Here is a 14,537-nt window from a genome sequence, read left to right as displayed (position 1 = left end):
CTAGTCTTCTTATTACAGTGCATGAAAATGCACTGTACTGTTCTTCCTAGTCTTCTTATTATTACAGTGCATGAAAATGCACTGTACTGTTCTTCCTAGTCTTCTTATTATTTTCTTTATTATTATTCCGCTGACAGCTTTTTCTAACCGCAATTTCTCTTCAACCGTTTAACTTAGAAACTTCATTCAAACTTTGTAACGTAGGTATTCTAATGGATCGGGTTGCTATGATTTTTCAACTTTGTAACTTTTATACTTTTTGAACTAAAAATTAAAAACTATTAAAAATTTCCCCATAGACTTAACATTGGCCTCTATGACATCACAATCAGGTCGTTGAGCAATTAGAATCTTATGCCAGGTGGCCAGCCCCACCTGCAGCAGCCCTCTCTCTCTCAGGCTTTAAGCATACAATTTCTCTGTGAAGACTACATATCCTGTTAACTGTTTCCTCTGTCCACAACTGTTTCAAAATAAAAGTCCTCACTGCAATAATACACTATTAAATCATTTAACCACTGAAACTACTCAACTATTTAACTGTTCAACCATTCCAACTGTCAGTTATCATCAACTATGCCTCCAGTCAACTAAATGAAACCTCCATGTACCTAGCAACCAACATAGCAACCATTTAAATTAAGTGTTTTTGACAGTTTCCATAGCAACCAACATGATAATACTACAGTAACTTCTTTATTCCTGATAGTGGGCACCATGGATACCCTAGCAACTACTGTTTCAAAATAAAAGTCCTCACTAGCAAGTTAGCATTGTTAGCATGGTTAGCATTGTTAACATAGTTAGCATTTTTAGCGTAACTGCTAAAAATGATTAGCTAAGTTAGCTAATCAACCTGGTTAGCATTGTTAGCATAGTTAGCATTGTTAGCATTTTTAGCACAACTGCTAAAATGATTAGCTAAGTTAGCTAATCAACGTGGTTAGCATTGTTAACATAGTTATCAATGTTAGCATAGTTAGCTGATGATTTCTAGCAGTAATGCTAAAAATGCTAAGTTAACTTATCAACCTGGTTAGCATTGTTAACATAGTTAACATTTTAGAATACCTGTTAGAAATTATTAGTTAAGTTAGAACAGGAATGTTTAAGCTTTAAAATGTCTACCTTAACACTATCAACTCTCTTTAAACTATGCAACCACCATGTTTACCCTAGCTACACCTTAGTAGCCATATCTAATTTTTTTTGCATTTTCATGCACTGGTAATTCCTTGGAATTGCATTTCTAGTTTTCTTTATTATTATTCCGCTGACAGCTTTTTCTAACCGCAATTTCTCTTCAACCGTTTAACTTAGAAACTTCATTCAAACTTTGTAACGTAGGTATTCTAATGGATCGGGTTGCTATGACTTTTCAACTTTGTAACTTTTATACTTTTTGAACTATAAATTAAAAACTATTAAAAATTTCCCCATAGACTTAACATTGGCCTCTATGACATCACAATCGGGTCGTTGAGCAATTAGAATCTTATGCCAGGTGGCCAGCCCCACCTGCAGCAGCCCTCTCTCTCTCAGGCTTTAAGCATACAATCTCTCTGTGAAGACTACATATCCTGTTAACTGTTTCCTCTGTCCACAACCGTTTCAAAATAAAAGTCCTCACTGCAATAATACACTATTAAATCATTTAACCACTGAAACTACTCAACTATTTAACTGTTCAACCATTCCAACTGTCATTTATCATCAACTATGCCTCCAGTCAACTAAATGAATCCTCCATGTACCTAGCAACCAACATAGCAACCATTAAAATTAAGCGTTTTTGAAAGTTTCCATAGCAACCAACATGATTATACTACAGTAACTTCTTTATTCTTGATAGTGGGCACCATGGATACCCTAGCAACTACTGTTTCAAAATAAAAGTCCTCACTAGCAAGTTAGCATTGTTAGCATGGTTAGCACAGTTAGCATTGTTAACATAGTTAGCAATTTTAGCATAACTGCTAAAAATGATTGGCTAAGTTAGCTCATCAACCTGGTTAGCATTGTTAGCATAGTTAGCATTGTTAACATAGTTAGCATTTTTAGCACAACTGCTAAAATGATTAGCTAAGTTAGCTAATCAACGTGGTTAGCATAGTTAACATAGTTAGCAATGTTAGCATAGTTAGCATTTTTTAGCATTACTGCTAGAAATCATCAGCTAAGTTAACTTATCAACCTGGTTAGCATTGTTAGCATAGTTAACATTTTAGAATACCTGTTAGAAATTATTAGTTAAGTTAGAACAGGAATGTTTAAGCTTTAAAATGTCTACCTTAACACTATCAACTCTCTTTAAACTATGCAACCACCATGTTTACCCTAGCTACACCTTAGTAGCCATATCTAAAATTTTTTGCATTTTCATGCACTGGTAATTCCTTGGAATTGCATTTCTAGTTATTTTCTTTATTATTATTCCGCTGACAGCTTTTTCTAACCGCAATTTCTCTTCAACCGTTTAACTTAGAAACTTCATTCAAACTTTGTAACGTAGGTATTCTAATGGATCGGGTTGCTATGATTTTTCAACTTTGTAACTTTTATACTTTTTGAACTAAAAATTAAAAACTATTAAAAATTTCCCCATAGACTTAACATTGGCCTCTATGACATCACAATCAGGTCGTTGAGCAATTAGAATCTTATGCCAGGTGGCCAGCCCCACCTGCAGCAGCCCTCTCTCTCTCAGGCTTTAAGCATACAATCTCTCTGTGAAGACTACATATCCTGTTAACTGTTTCCTCTGTCCACAACTGTTTCAAAATAAAAGTCCTCACTGCAATAATACACTATTAAATCATTTAACCACTGAAACTACTCAACTATTTAACTGTTCAACCATTCCAACTGTCAGTTATCATCAACTATGCCTCCAGTCAACTAAATGAAACCTCCATGTACCTAGCAACCAACATAGCAACCATTTAAATTAAGTGTTTTTGACAGTTTCCATAGCAACCAACATGATAATATTACAGTAACTTCTTTATTCCTGATAGTGGGCACCATGGATACCCTAGCAACTACTGTTTCAAAATAAAAGTCCTCACTAGCAAGTTAGCATTGTTAGCATGGTTAGCATTGTTAACATAGTTAGCATTTTTAGCATAACTGCTAAAAATTATTAGCTAAGTTAGCTAATCAACCTGGTTAGCATTGTTAGCATAGTTAGCATTGTTAGCATTTTTAGCACAACTGCTAAAATGATTAGCTAAGTTAGCTAATCAACGTGGTTAGCATTGTTAACATAGTTATCAATGTTAGCATAGTTAGCTGATGATTTCTAGCAGTAATGCTAAAAATGCTAAGTTAACTTATCAACCTGGTTAGCATTGTTAACATAGTTAACATTTTAGAATACCTGTTAGAAATTATTAGTTAAGTTAGAACAGGAATGTTTAAGCTTTAAAATGTCTACCTTAACACTATCAACTCTCTTTAAACTATGCAACCACCATGTTTACCCTAGCTACACCTTAGTAGCCATATCTAAATTTTTTTGCATTTTGCTGCAGTGACATTCATTATGTCTACCTTAACACTATCAACTCTCTTTAAACTATGCAACCACCATGTTTACCCTAGCTACACCTTAGTAGCCATATCTAAATTTTTTTGCATTTTCATGCACTGGTAATTCCTTGGAATTGCATTTCTAGTTTTTTCTGTTCTTCCTCTTCATCTTTCCCTCACCCAGGTTCAGGTGTTGGGGTCCAAATGAATGTCACTGCAGCTTTAAGAGAAGAAGCATCCACGTCACAGGAAGGAGCAGGTACAGTATAGTAATGATCTATTTGCATTTGAATCCACTCTTCATCTCTCTGTTTTCATGTCATTTGTCCCCTAATCCTCTCTCCATGTATCTCTTCCTAAATGGAAGGCCAGCAGAATGCCCCAGGAGGTGATGGTGATGGAGTCAAAATGGGCGTTACTGCTCAATCTACAACTTTGAGTGGAGGAGAACCCATGTCACAGCAAGGAGCAGGTATGACTCACTGCCAGCATTATTTACAATCGAAACCAGTTGTACATTAACAACAATGCTCAGTTGTGTTCAGATAAAGTGTGTTTAAAAAGTGAATAAAGTACACATTGTATTGCATAGTTTTTCATTCATATTTCAAATGCAACGGAAACATTTAACATTTGATTCCAAGTGAGATTATTAACTTATTTTTTCAAGTCCGATTTGTTTTTTACAGGAATCAAAATAGATGAAGCAAAATAGAAAAGCAATGTATAACCTCAAATATTTGATAATAAACTGACCACTTAATTAGCCTGGGAACTCCAGACCCTGTAATCTTTCAGATTAAGGGTCTGGCCACGAATAATGCCATGGCCCAAATCGAGGTGCAGCACCAAGCATGCATTTAAAAATCTCACTGCATAGCACGACCAATGTTTACTCTGATTGATTCCGGACTTCGACGTAATTGGATAACACTATGATCAATGCTTACTGACTTCAAACTTTGCAGCGTTGTCTCATCAGTTTAGCTTGCTTTTGGCACGCCTATATCAGATACACCGATTTGATTGGTTACCCCAGATGGTTGGGGTAAATGTAACGTGCATCATTGCTTGTTACCAGAGTACTGTATCTTGCAGACACAATTAAAATCGTGCTCTCACGAGAACTCATGATTTCCAGGGTGTCATCCCACACATTTTCAGTAGGTTTGAGGTCAGGGGATTAAGTTGATCACTCAATTGGGTCATTCCGTGTCAAATGAGGACACTTTCGGACCTCATAGGAACGGATTTCAACGAAACTTGGTATGCTGATTTAGTCATACGGTATGAGAAGGCCTCAGAAATGAACTTGCACGTTTCTTGCATCAATATTAAGGGAGATTCAGACTAAGAAAGTTTGCATAAATTGGGGTGGGGACTATACATTTGACTTACAGTATTGTATCTCCTTTACTGTAAGTCACATAGAAATGGTTCTTATGTCGTTTGAAAGCTCTTTTCCAGCTCTATATTATATTAAAACAGCATACAATACCCAAAATGAAAGGTAGCCGAGTTATCAGAGATTATAATATTAAAAATTGAATAGCAAAAAAACCTATATTTTAAATTTCTTCATTTTTTCCCTAAAGCTAGCCTATAATGTCATTGATATCATCTGAAAATGTGGTCTGTGGTTTTTGAGGCATTGCAGAGATATTGTGACAAGGTGGCATCACATAGGTTACAGTCACTAATGGGCCACTTTGACATGAAACTGTCTTGAAAACACAGGTGTAACTAATTCAGTTAATTAAAGGGATAATCCGGAGTGAAATGCACTTTAGATCAATTTTTCGGACTATTGGGGGTACATACGTTGAGTTGACACCAAAATCATGTCATTCGGATGTATTTTGAGAAAGTTCGAGCTCACCGTTTTTAGCCAAAACTCGTTAGCCTGGAAGTGACCGGGGCGTGTCCTTTCGCCGCTACAAAACGCTATTTTTATACCTCTTCTACTGTTCCAAACAACACTACACTTACGTGGTAGTGAGTAGAGGGTCCCTAAAGCCAAACCGAAGTATCCCCACGTCTTAATGTGGTCGGATAGAGAGTCCAGAATGAATTTAATCGAGTCCGTACCTTTCCGGAAATGTTAGTAAAGTGTTGTTAAAACGTTGACAGCTGCAGCAGCGACATTTCTACCAGGAAGACTCAGTAGACAGAATAGAAGCAGATAACAATTTAATTTGATAAGGAGTAGCTTCAAGCATATAAAAGTTCAGGATAAACAACAATCTTTGGCGTAGGCCCCGTCTCGACTCCGTCCAGGGATGAACGGAATTTGGATCCTGCTGATCGAAGAAGCAGGGGCGACGAGCCTACCCCCCGATGATGAGACAGGGACCAACTGGTGGCGGTGGCTGTGAGGGAGAAGGTGTAGATAGCATGCAGCGGCCGACAAGACGAAGACTGCTGGTCGTGGTGGCTGGAGGGGTGGTGGAGGGAACGACAAAGTCGGCGTACTGAGTAGCAGAGAGAAGTGTTAGTAAAACAGTTGTAAAACCCCCGCTGAATTCCTATAGGCTAGCACTGATTGGATGAATCGAATGGGGGAGTTCCCTGAAAATGTAAACAAAGGCTACGATTCGTTAATGAATAGGAGGAGTAAAAGATACACTACGGGTCTCCCTAGTAGAACTTTCGCTGAAGCTATCATTTCCGGAAAGGTACTCGATTAAATTCATTCACGACTCTCTATCCGACCACATAAAGACGTGGGGATACTTCGGTTTGGCTTTAGGGACCCTCTACTCACTACCACGTAAGTGTAGTGTTGTTTGGAACCGTAGAAGAGGTATAAAAATAGCGTTTTGTAGCGGCGAAAGGACACGCCCCAGTCACTTCCAGGCTAACGAGTTTTGGCTAAAAACGGTGAGCTCGAACTTTCTCAAAATACATCCGAATGACATGATTTTGGTGTCAACTCAACGTATGTACCCCCAATAGTCCGAAAAATTTATCTAAAGTGCATTTCACTCCGGATTATCCCTTTAAGTTTTCGGTAACACTTTACATTATGGCTCGCTAATAAGGTAGTAATTGTATGGTAATTTCTATGTAATTTCATGGTAACAATCCCTTGTTACCACTTATTACAAGTAATTTCCATGCAGTTTCTAGTGCAATTACTCTGCAGTTTCTAGGTAATAGCAATGCAAACAGCATTAATTAAGGTGGTCATTTCTATGGTATTTTTATGTAATTTCATGGTAATAATATTTTGTAGCCCCTTATTACTAGTAATTTCTATGCAATTTCCAGTGCAATTACTCTGCAGTTTCTAAGTAATAGTGATGCAAACAGCTTTCATTTTAAGTTTAATAAAATGGTAATGATTTAAAATGAATCTAGTTCTTGAAATGATAGTCCAGGATTTCCTTATTGTTTTTGTTTAATTACCTGAAAAACGAGGAGGTAATTTCCAGGAAAATACACAGCATCAGGGCCGTAAAATACACTATCACTTATTTCCACTCAGTTACTTAGTTATTACCATCTCTGATCTGAAATAGGTTACCGTGTACTGACATTCAACACACAACCACATGTTGAGCACAACCTTAACTTTGTTCTGCAAAAAAACATTGTTTTCACACATTTAACATGTTCTGCAATAATAAAACAACATAAGCAAATTCTGAAACAGTAGGCTAAATATTGTATTTGCAGTGCAGCCTAAACCTACCAAAACATTCATACAGGTACAGAGGTGACGTGTTTGTTACAGATGAAAATATTATAATATTTCGTTGACTTCTTTGGTCAGAAGCTCCTCTCGGAATAACGAAGTCGTCCTTCTCAAAATTATGACAGCAGACACGGTAATCCCTCACTTTAGCGTTTCGATTGAGGTGTCAATTATGTCCACATTCAAAACAATAAGCCACTGGAGACCGACCGTATCGCAATGACAGCTGATGAAAACTTGCTGGATTGTAAACTTTTAATTTTTGTTTCGCTTCCGGGAAAGGAACAGATACGAACCACTCTCCTTGTCCTCTTTCTGATCTCACTGTAATTTGAGCACCGGACTACCCGTAGCAATAGCTCCCGTGCGTGCTTCCGTGTGAGAACTCGCGTGACATTTCTGTGCTTCAGATTAGATAGAGTTGCAGTCTCGAACAAGTGTGTACAGACTATTCCAAAGTTTACAGACTGACTGGTGCTTTGTTTTATGTGTAGACACCTCAAGTTAGCTGCTGACGAGGTTTTGCTGTTTTGAGCAATGTTAGTGGTTTCATTTTGAAAGCGTAGCCTATGGCTTTATGCCACTGTTAGCTATTTTGGGCTGTAGCTCATGCTAGCTCTGCAGGCTAGCCTACTGCGTGATCAATGAAAAATACTTGTTCCATGGCTTAGTTAAATTTTCGGCGGACTTATAGGCTACTTTAAATGTTGTATGTTAAATGTTAACTTTCTATTTTTGCAGAACAAAGTAATAAAGGTCGTACATGTGTTTGCGTGTTGAATGTCAGTAGGCTACAAAATGTAGCCTATGGCTTTATGCCACTGTTAGCTATTTTGGGCTGTAGCTCATGCTAGCTCTGCAGGCTAGCCTACTGCGTGATCAATGAAAAATACTTGTTCCATGGCTTAGTTAAATTTTCGGCGGACTTATAGGCTACTTTAAATGTTGTATGTTAAATGTTAACTTTCTATTTTTGCAGAACAAAGTAATGAAGGTCGTACATGTGTTTGCGTGTTGAATGTCAGTAGGCTACAAAATAGCCTATTTCAGATCAGACATGGTAATAACTAAGTAATTGAGTGGAAATAGGTGATAATGTATTTTACGGCCCTGATGCTGTGTATTTTCCTGGTAATTACCTCCTTGTTTTTCAGGTAATTAAACAAAAACAACACTCAAAATGTCATAAGGATAAATGATGGGTTTATCAACACAGCTAGGTAATTAAATAGGAAGTAGGCAATAGTGCATTTTACAGCTCTGATACCATATAGTTTCCTTAAAATTACTTCACTTGTTCCAGTTTAGTTACAGGCACATAATGTCTTCTTTACCAGCTTACTACGACAATGACTTGGTTTGTCTCTTTCTTAGTAGGCTAATAACTAAGTAATTGGGTGGAAATAAGTGATAATGTATTTTACGGCCCTGATGCTGTGTATTTTCCTGGAAATTACCTCCTTGTTTGTCATGTAATTAAACAAAAACAATAAGTAAAGTTTCAAATAATTACCATTTTATTATACTTAAAATGAAAGCTGTTTGCATCGCTATTACCTAAAAACTGCAGAGTTATTGCACTGGAAACTGCATGGTAATAACTTGTAATAAGTGGCTACAAAGGATTATTCATACAATTATATCAAAATACCATAGAAATGACCACCTTAATTAATGCTGTTTGCATTGCTATTACCTAGAAACAGCAGAGTAATTGCACTAGAAACTGCGTAGAAATTACTGGTAATAAGTGGTAACAAGTGGTAACAAGTGGTAACAAGGGATTGTTACCATGAAATTCCATAGAAATTACCATACAATTACCACCTTATTAGCGAGCCGTAATGTAAAGTGTTACCGAACGGTTTTATAATGTTTCATACATTTTTTAATTCATTTCAGTGCTTGTAATTTATTGAGCCAATTGTTTTCAGGTACAGCGGTCACACCAATGTCAACTGGCAGCAATGGTGAGTACCAGCAAAACCTACAAAACTTTAAGGAAAAGAATAAATAACAAATATGAAAACAATATACTGTAACAAGTTATTGCTTTACACAGGAATGAAACATGCAAACGCGTGTACAGTACATTCTATAGACATGTTGGCAGGGAATAAAACACACAAAACCAACAAAGATATATTTAGGGTTCCTTATAGGATATGCAAAGAAATTATTTTTAGAAAAGATGTACAAAACAAAAGATGTACGAAACTGCTCTTAGGCAGGTGTAAGAGAATAGAAAACAGCAACTGGTGCTTCAATAACGTAACACTCTGCAAGTCAATAGCCTCGCCAAAGTCATTTCAAGATGACGTATCAAAAAGTAATAGCCTACAAATATAACCCAATAAACGAGCACAGCAAGGTGATACAGTGTAAATCTCTGTGGCATAAAACGGTAGCGGTGATTCTAAAATCCTAATAACATCTAATGCAACGACTCTATGAATGAAATGAAAAATCTAAAGGTTTGTGTGTGTGTGTGTATGTGTGTGTGTGTGTGTGTGTGTGTGTGTGTTTGTGTGTGTGTGCTGTGTCTGCTCCCCCCCCATCCCCCCCAAAATGTAATAAAGTTACATCCACTCCACTCAGTGGCCCTTGTTACAACTACACTCTGTTGAATTACACCTGGGAGTCAGTTTACTACAACGGTGACCGTGAAGATACGTCATATGCCATCACATGCAGCAAACATTCTGACCACCAGAGGGCAGGCTGGTACCGGCTCGGCCAACGGGAGGAAAGCGTCCTGATGCTCAACCAGAGTGAGAACGTGTCGGAGGAAAATTGTACTTCTTACGCCCCCATCTGGCTTAACGGTTCTCACCTGAGCCCAGAAGATGACAACGTCACCATGTACTTGCACAGACCCCGGGAGCGCAAATGCTGCGACGTCCAACCACCGTCCGTACAGGTTCAAGCGTGTCCTGGAAACTACCTGGTGTACGACCTTCGGCATCACCTGTGTTGTTATGCAGCATGCTGCGCAAGTAAATCTATTCATTTCTTTGGCATGTCATCAAAATGTTCGTTCATACACTGTTTTGGTGATTTATTGTCGCTTTATTTATAAAATTGTGTTATTGTTAGGGATTCAAGCCGTGAAGCTGTGCTAACTCCTTCGCTTTTTGTTCTAAATGGGGTGAAAAATCTATTTTTGCTGGATTTCGATAGACTTTTGGTTTATTCCTCACAGCTGACAGACTAGAAGGAAACACTTGTGATTGAGTTTGTGTATTTTTTTGTGTGTGTATGAGTACTGTGTGTGTGTTGGGGGGGGGGGGGGGGGGTATTGTGTTTTGAAATATGTATTTTGTATATTGTAATACTATTAATGTTTAAAGAAATAATAATAAAAATAATAGAAATGTTTAAATAATAATGCTAATAATAATCAATGGCCACATATTTTATTTGTAGAACTGACGAAGAAGAACATTTCGGAATTGAGTGAAGGTAGGATACATGTTCTCTTAAGATAAGATAACCACATATTGTATTGTAACCATCTACTACTGTATCATGGGATTATTCGTCATGGCCACTGTGGCCCAAGGCAAGCCTCTAGGTTAATTTCAGTCAAATTCACTTGATGTTATGAGATTGGAAGTTAAAATTACAAATATGCACAACACTCACAAATCTATTTTACGAATATAGATCAGTTTTTATAGCCACAATTTGTTTACCATTACAAAATAGCCTGGATATACCTGTGCTGCTTTACATGCAATTTTGCTCCTGCTGAAGAACCAGGGAGGAAACTTTGTCATGATATTGCATTCACTTCATGTTGGTTAGACTGATTGAATTAATGGGAGGCGTTGGCAAAGAAACTGAATCAACTGATTGGCTAGGAATGAAGACATGATGTAGCGAGAAACTTGCTAGTAGTACTTCCCCTGAGCTGTGATTGGTTAGCGATTTATGAACGAAATAGTGACTACAAGTCTTTCCTGTGAACTTCGCTAAAGCTACCATTTCTGGAGGGGATGAAAAATACCATAGAAATTACCACCTTAATCAATGCTGTTTGCATTGCTATTACCTAGAAAATGCAGAGTAATTGCACTAGATACTGCATGGAAATTACTTGTAAAAAGTGGTAAAAAGGGATTGTTACCATGAAATTACATAGAAATTACCATACAATTACCACCTTATTAGCGAGCCGTGATGTAAAGTGTTACCGAAATGGGTCTGCATTTGTTGTTTCTGTTGTGCTCCCTCTTTCATCATTATTCTTTCATCTCTCTCTTTACCCCCACCCTACACAAACACACACACACACACACACACACACACACACACACACACACACACACACACTCTCTCTCTCTCTCTTTCAACTTATTTTTTTCTGTTCTTCCTCTTCATCTTTCCCTCACCCAGGTTCAGGTGTTGGGGTCCAAATGAATGTCACTGCAGCTTTAAGAGAAGAAGCATCCACGTCACAGGAAGGAGCAGGTACAGTATAGTAATGATCTATTTGCATTTGAATCCACTCTTCATCTCTCTGTTTTCATGTCATTTGTCCCCTAATCCTCTCTCCATGTATCTCTTCCTAAATGGAAGGCCAGCAGAATGCCCCAGGAGGTGATGGTGATGGGGTCAAAATGGGCGTTACTGCTCAATCTACAACTTTGAGTGGAGGAGCACCCATGTCACAGCAAGGAGCAGGTATGACTCACTGCCAGCATTATTTACAATCGAAACCAGTTGTACATTAACAACACTGCTAAGTTGTGTTCAGATAAAGTGTGTTTAAAAAGTGAATACAGTGCACATTGTATTGCATAGTTTTTCATTCATATTTCAAATGCAACGGAAACATTTAACATTTGATTCCAAGTGAGATTATTAACTTATTTTTTCAAGTCCGATTTGTTTTTTACAGGAATCAAAATAGATGAAGCAAAATAGAAAAGCAATGTTTAACCTCAAATATTTGATAATAAACTGACCACTTAACTAGCCTGGGAACTCCAGACCCTGTAATCTTTCAGATTAAGGGTCTGGCCACGAATAATGCCATGGCCCAAATCGAAGGGGCAGCACCAAGCATGCATTTAAAAATCTCACTGCATAGCACGACCAATGTTTACTCTGATTGATTCCGGACTTCGACGTAATTGGATAACACTATGATCAATGCTTACTGACTTCGAACATTGCAGCGTTGTCTCATCAGTTTAGCTTGCTTTTGGCACGCCTATATCAGATACACCGATTTGATTGGTTACCCCAGATGGTTGGGGTAAATGTAACATGCATCATTGCTTGTTACCAGAGTACTGTATCTTGCAGACACAATTAAAATCGTGCTCTCACGAGAACTCAGGATTTCCAGGGTGTCATCCCACACATTTTCAGTAGGTTTGAGGTCAGGGGATTAAGTTGATCACTCAATTGGGTCAATCCGTGTCAAATCAGGACACTTTCGGACCTCATAGGAACGGATTTCAACAAAACTTGGTATGCTGATTTAGTCATATGAGAAGGCCTCAGAAATTAACTTGCACGTTTCTTGCATCAATATTAAGGGAGATTCAGACTAAGAAAGTTTGCATAAATTGGGGTGGGGACTATACATTTGACTTATTGTATCTCCTTTACCAGTGGCGGTTCTAGACTGAATTACTCCCCAGGCGAGATCCTCCACGAGCGCCCCCATGAGTGTTTTTTGACACACTTTGCGTCAGTCGGGCTCATAGGGTTAAGCGCTCGTGCCGCCCCATACAAGATGCCGTACCTAAAACCGCCACTGTCCTTTACTGTAAGTCACACAGAAATGGTTCTTATGTCGTTTGAAAGCTCTTTTCCAGCTCTATATTTTATTAAAACAGCATACAATACCAAAAATGAAAGGTAGCCGAGTTATCAGAGATTATAATATTAAAAATTGAATAGAGAAAAAATGAAGAAATTTAAAATATAGGCTTTTTTGCTAAAGCTAGCCTATAATGTCATTGATATCATCTAAAAATGTGGTCTGTGGTTTTTGAGGCATTGCAGAGATATTGTGATAAGGTGGCATCACATAGGTTACAGCCACTAATGGGCCACCTTGACATGAAACTGTCTTGAAAACACAGGTGTAACTAATTCAGTTAATTAAGTTTTCGGTAACACTTTACATTATGGCTCGCTAATAAGGTGGTAATTGTATGGTAATTTCTATGTAATTTTATTGTAACAATCCAATCCCTTGTTACCACTTATTACAAGTAATTTCCATGCAGTTTCTAGTGCAATTACTCTGCAGTTTCTAGGTAATAGCAATGCAAACAGCATTGATTAAGGTAGTAATTTCTATGGTATTTTTATGTAATTTCATGGTAATAATATTTTGTAGTCCCTTATTACTAGTCATTTCTATGCAATTTCCAGTGCAATTACTCTGCAGTTTCTAAGTAATAGTGATGCAAACAGCTTTCATTTTACGTTTAATAAAATGGTCATGATTTAAAATGAATCTAGTTCTTGAAATGATAGTCCAGGATTTACTTATTGTTTCTGTTTAATTACCTGAAAAACAAGGAGGTAATTTCCAGGAAAATACACAGCATCAAGGCCGTAAAATACACTATTACTGTTTGCATTGCTACTACCTAGAAAATGCAGAGTAATTGCACTAGAAACTGCATGGAAATGACTTGTAAAAAGTGGTAAAAAGGGATTGTTACCATGAAATTACATAGAAATTACCATACAATTACCACCTTATTAGCGAGCCGTAATGTAAAGTGTTACCGAAATGGGTCTGCCTTTGTTGTTTCTGTTGTGCTCCCTCTTTCATCATTATTCTTTCATCTCTTTCTTTACCCCCACCCTACACAAACACACACACACACACACACACACACACACACACACACACACACTCTTTCAACTTATTTTTTCTGTTCTCTTTCCCTCACCCAGGTTCAGGTGTTGGGGTCCAAATGAATGTCACTGCAGCTTTAAGAGAAGAAGCATCCACGTCACAGGAAGGAGCAGGTACAGTATAGTAATGATCTATTTGCATTTGAATCCACTCTTCATCTCTCTGTTTTCATGTCATTTGTCCCCTCATCCTCTCTCCATGTATCTCTTCCTAAATGGAAGGCCAGCAGAATGCCCCAGGAGGTGATGGTGATGGGGTCAAAATGGGCGTTACTGCTCAATCTACAACTTTGAGGGGAGGAGCACCCATGTCACACCAAGGAGCAGGTATGACTCACTGCCAGCATTATTTACAATCGAAACCAGTTGTACATTAACAACAATGCTCAGTTGTGTTCAGATAAAGTGTGTTTAAAAA

General features: G+C 37.8%; 1 protein-coding gene across 8 annotated transcripts in view; it reads left to right on the top strand.

Annotated features, from left to right (window-relative positions):
* LOC134084657 (uncharacterized) overlaps positions 1 to 14,537 on the top strand; it is a 44,699-nt gene that overhangs the window by 14,190 nt on the left and 15,972 nt on the right. For 6 of the 8 annotated variants that reach the window (XM_062539899.1, XM_062539896.1, XM_062539894.1 and 3 more), the window contains 9 exons: positions 3,716 to 3,790; positions 3,899 to 4,003; positions 9,163 to 9,198; positions 9,808 to 10,224; positions 10,655 to 10,690; positions 11,627 to 11,701; positions 11,810 to 11,914; positions 14,159 to 14,233; positions 14,342 to 14,446. In XM_062539899.1, the coding sequence (XP_062395883.1) occupies positions 3,716 to 3,790; positions 3,899 to 4,003; positions 9,163 to 9,198; positions 9,808 to 10,224; positions 10,655 to 10,690; positions 11,627 to 11,701; positions 11,810 to 11,914; positions 14,159 to 14,233; positions 14,342 to 14,446 (1,029 nt within the window). The remainder of the gene's footprint in view (positions 1 to 3,715; positions 3,791 to 3,898; positions 4,004 to 9,162; positions 9,199 to 9,807; positions 10,225 to 10,654; positions 10,691 to 11,626; positions 11,702 to 11,809; positions 11,915 to 14,158; positions 14,234 to 14,341; positions 14,447 to 14,537) is intronic. The other 2 variants (XM_062539895.1, XM_062539897.1) reach the window with 2 other exon arrangements.

This window comes from Sardina pilchardus, chromosome 1 (genome assembly GCF_963854185.1).
Source record: "Sardina pilchardus chromosome 1, fSarPil1.1, whole genome shotgun sequence".
NCBI lineage: Eukaryota > Metazoa > Chordata > Actinopteri > Clupeiformes > Clupeidae > Sardina > Sardina pilchardus.
The sequence above is the reverse complement of the archived record's forward strand: the minus strand, read 5'-3'. Positions and strand labels throughout refer to the sequence as shown.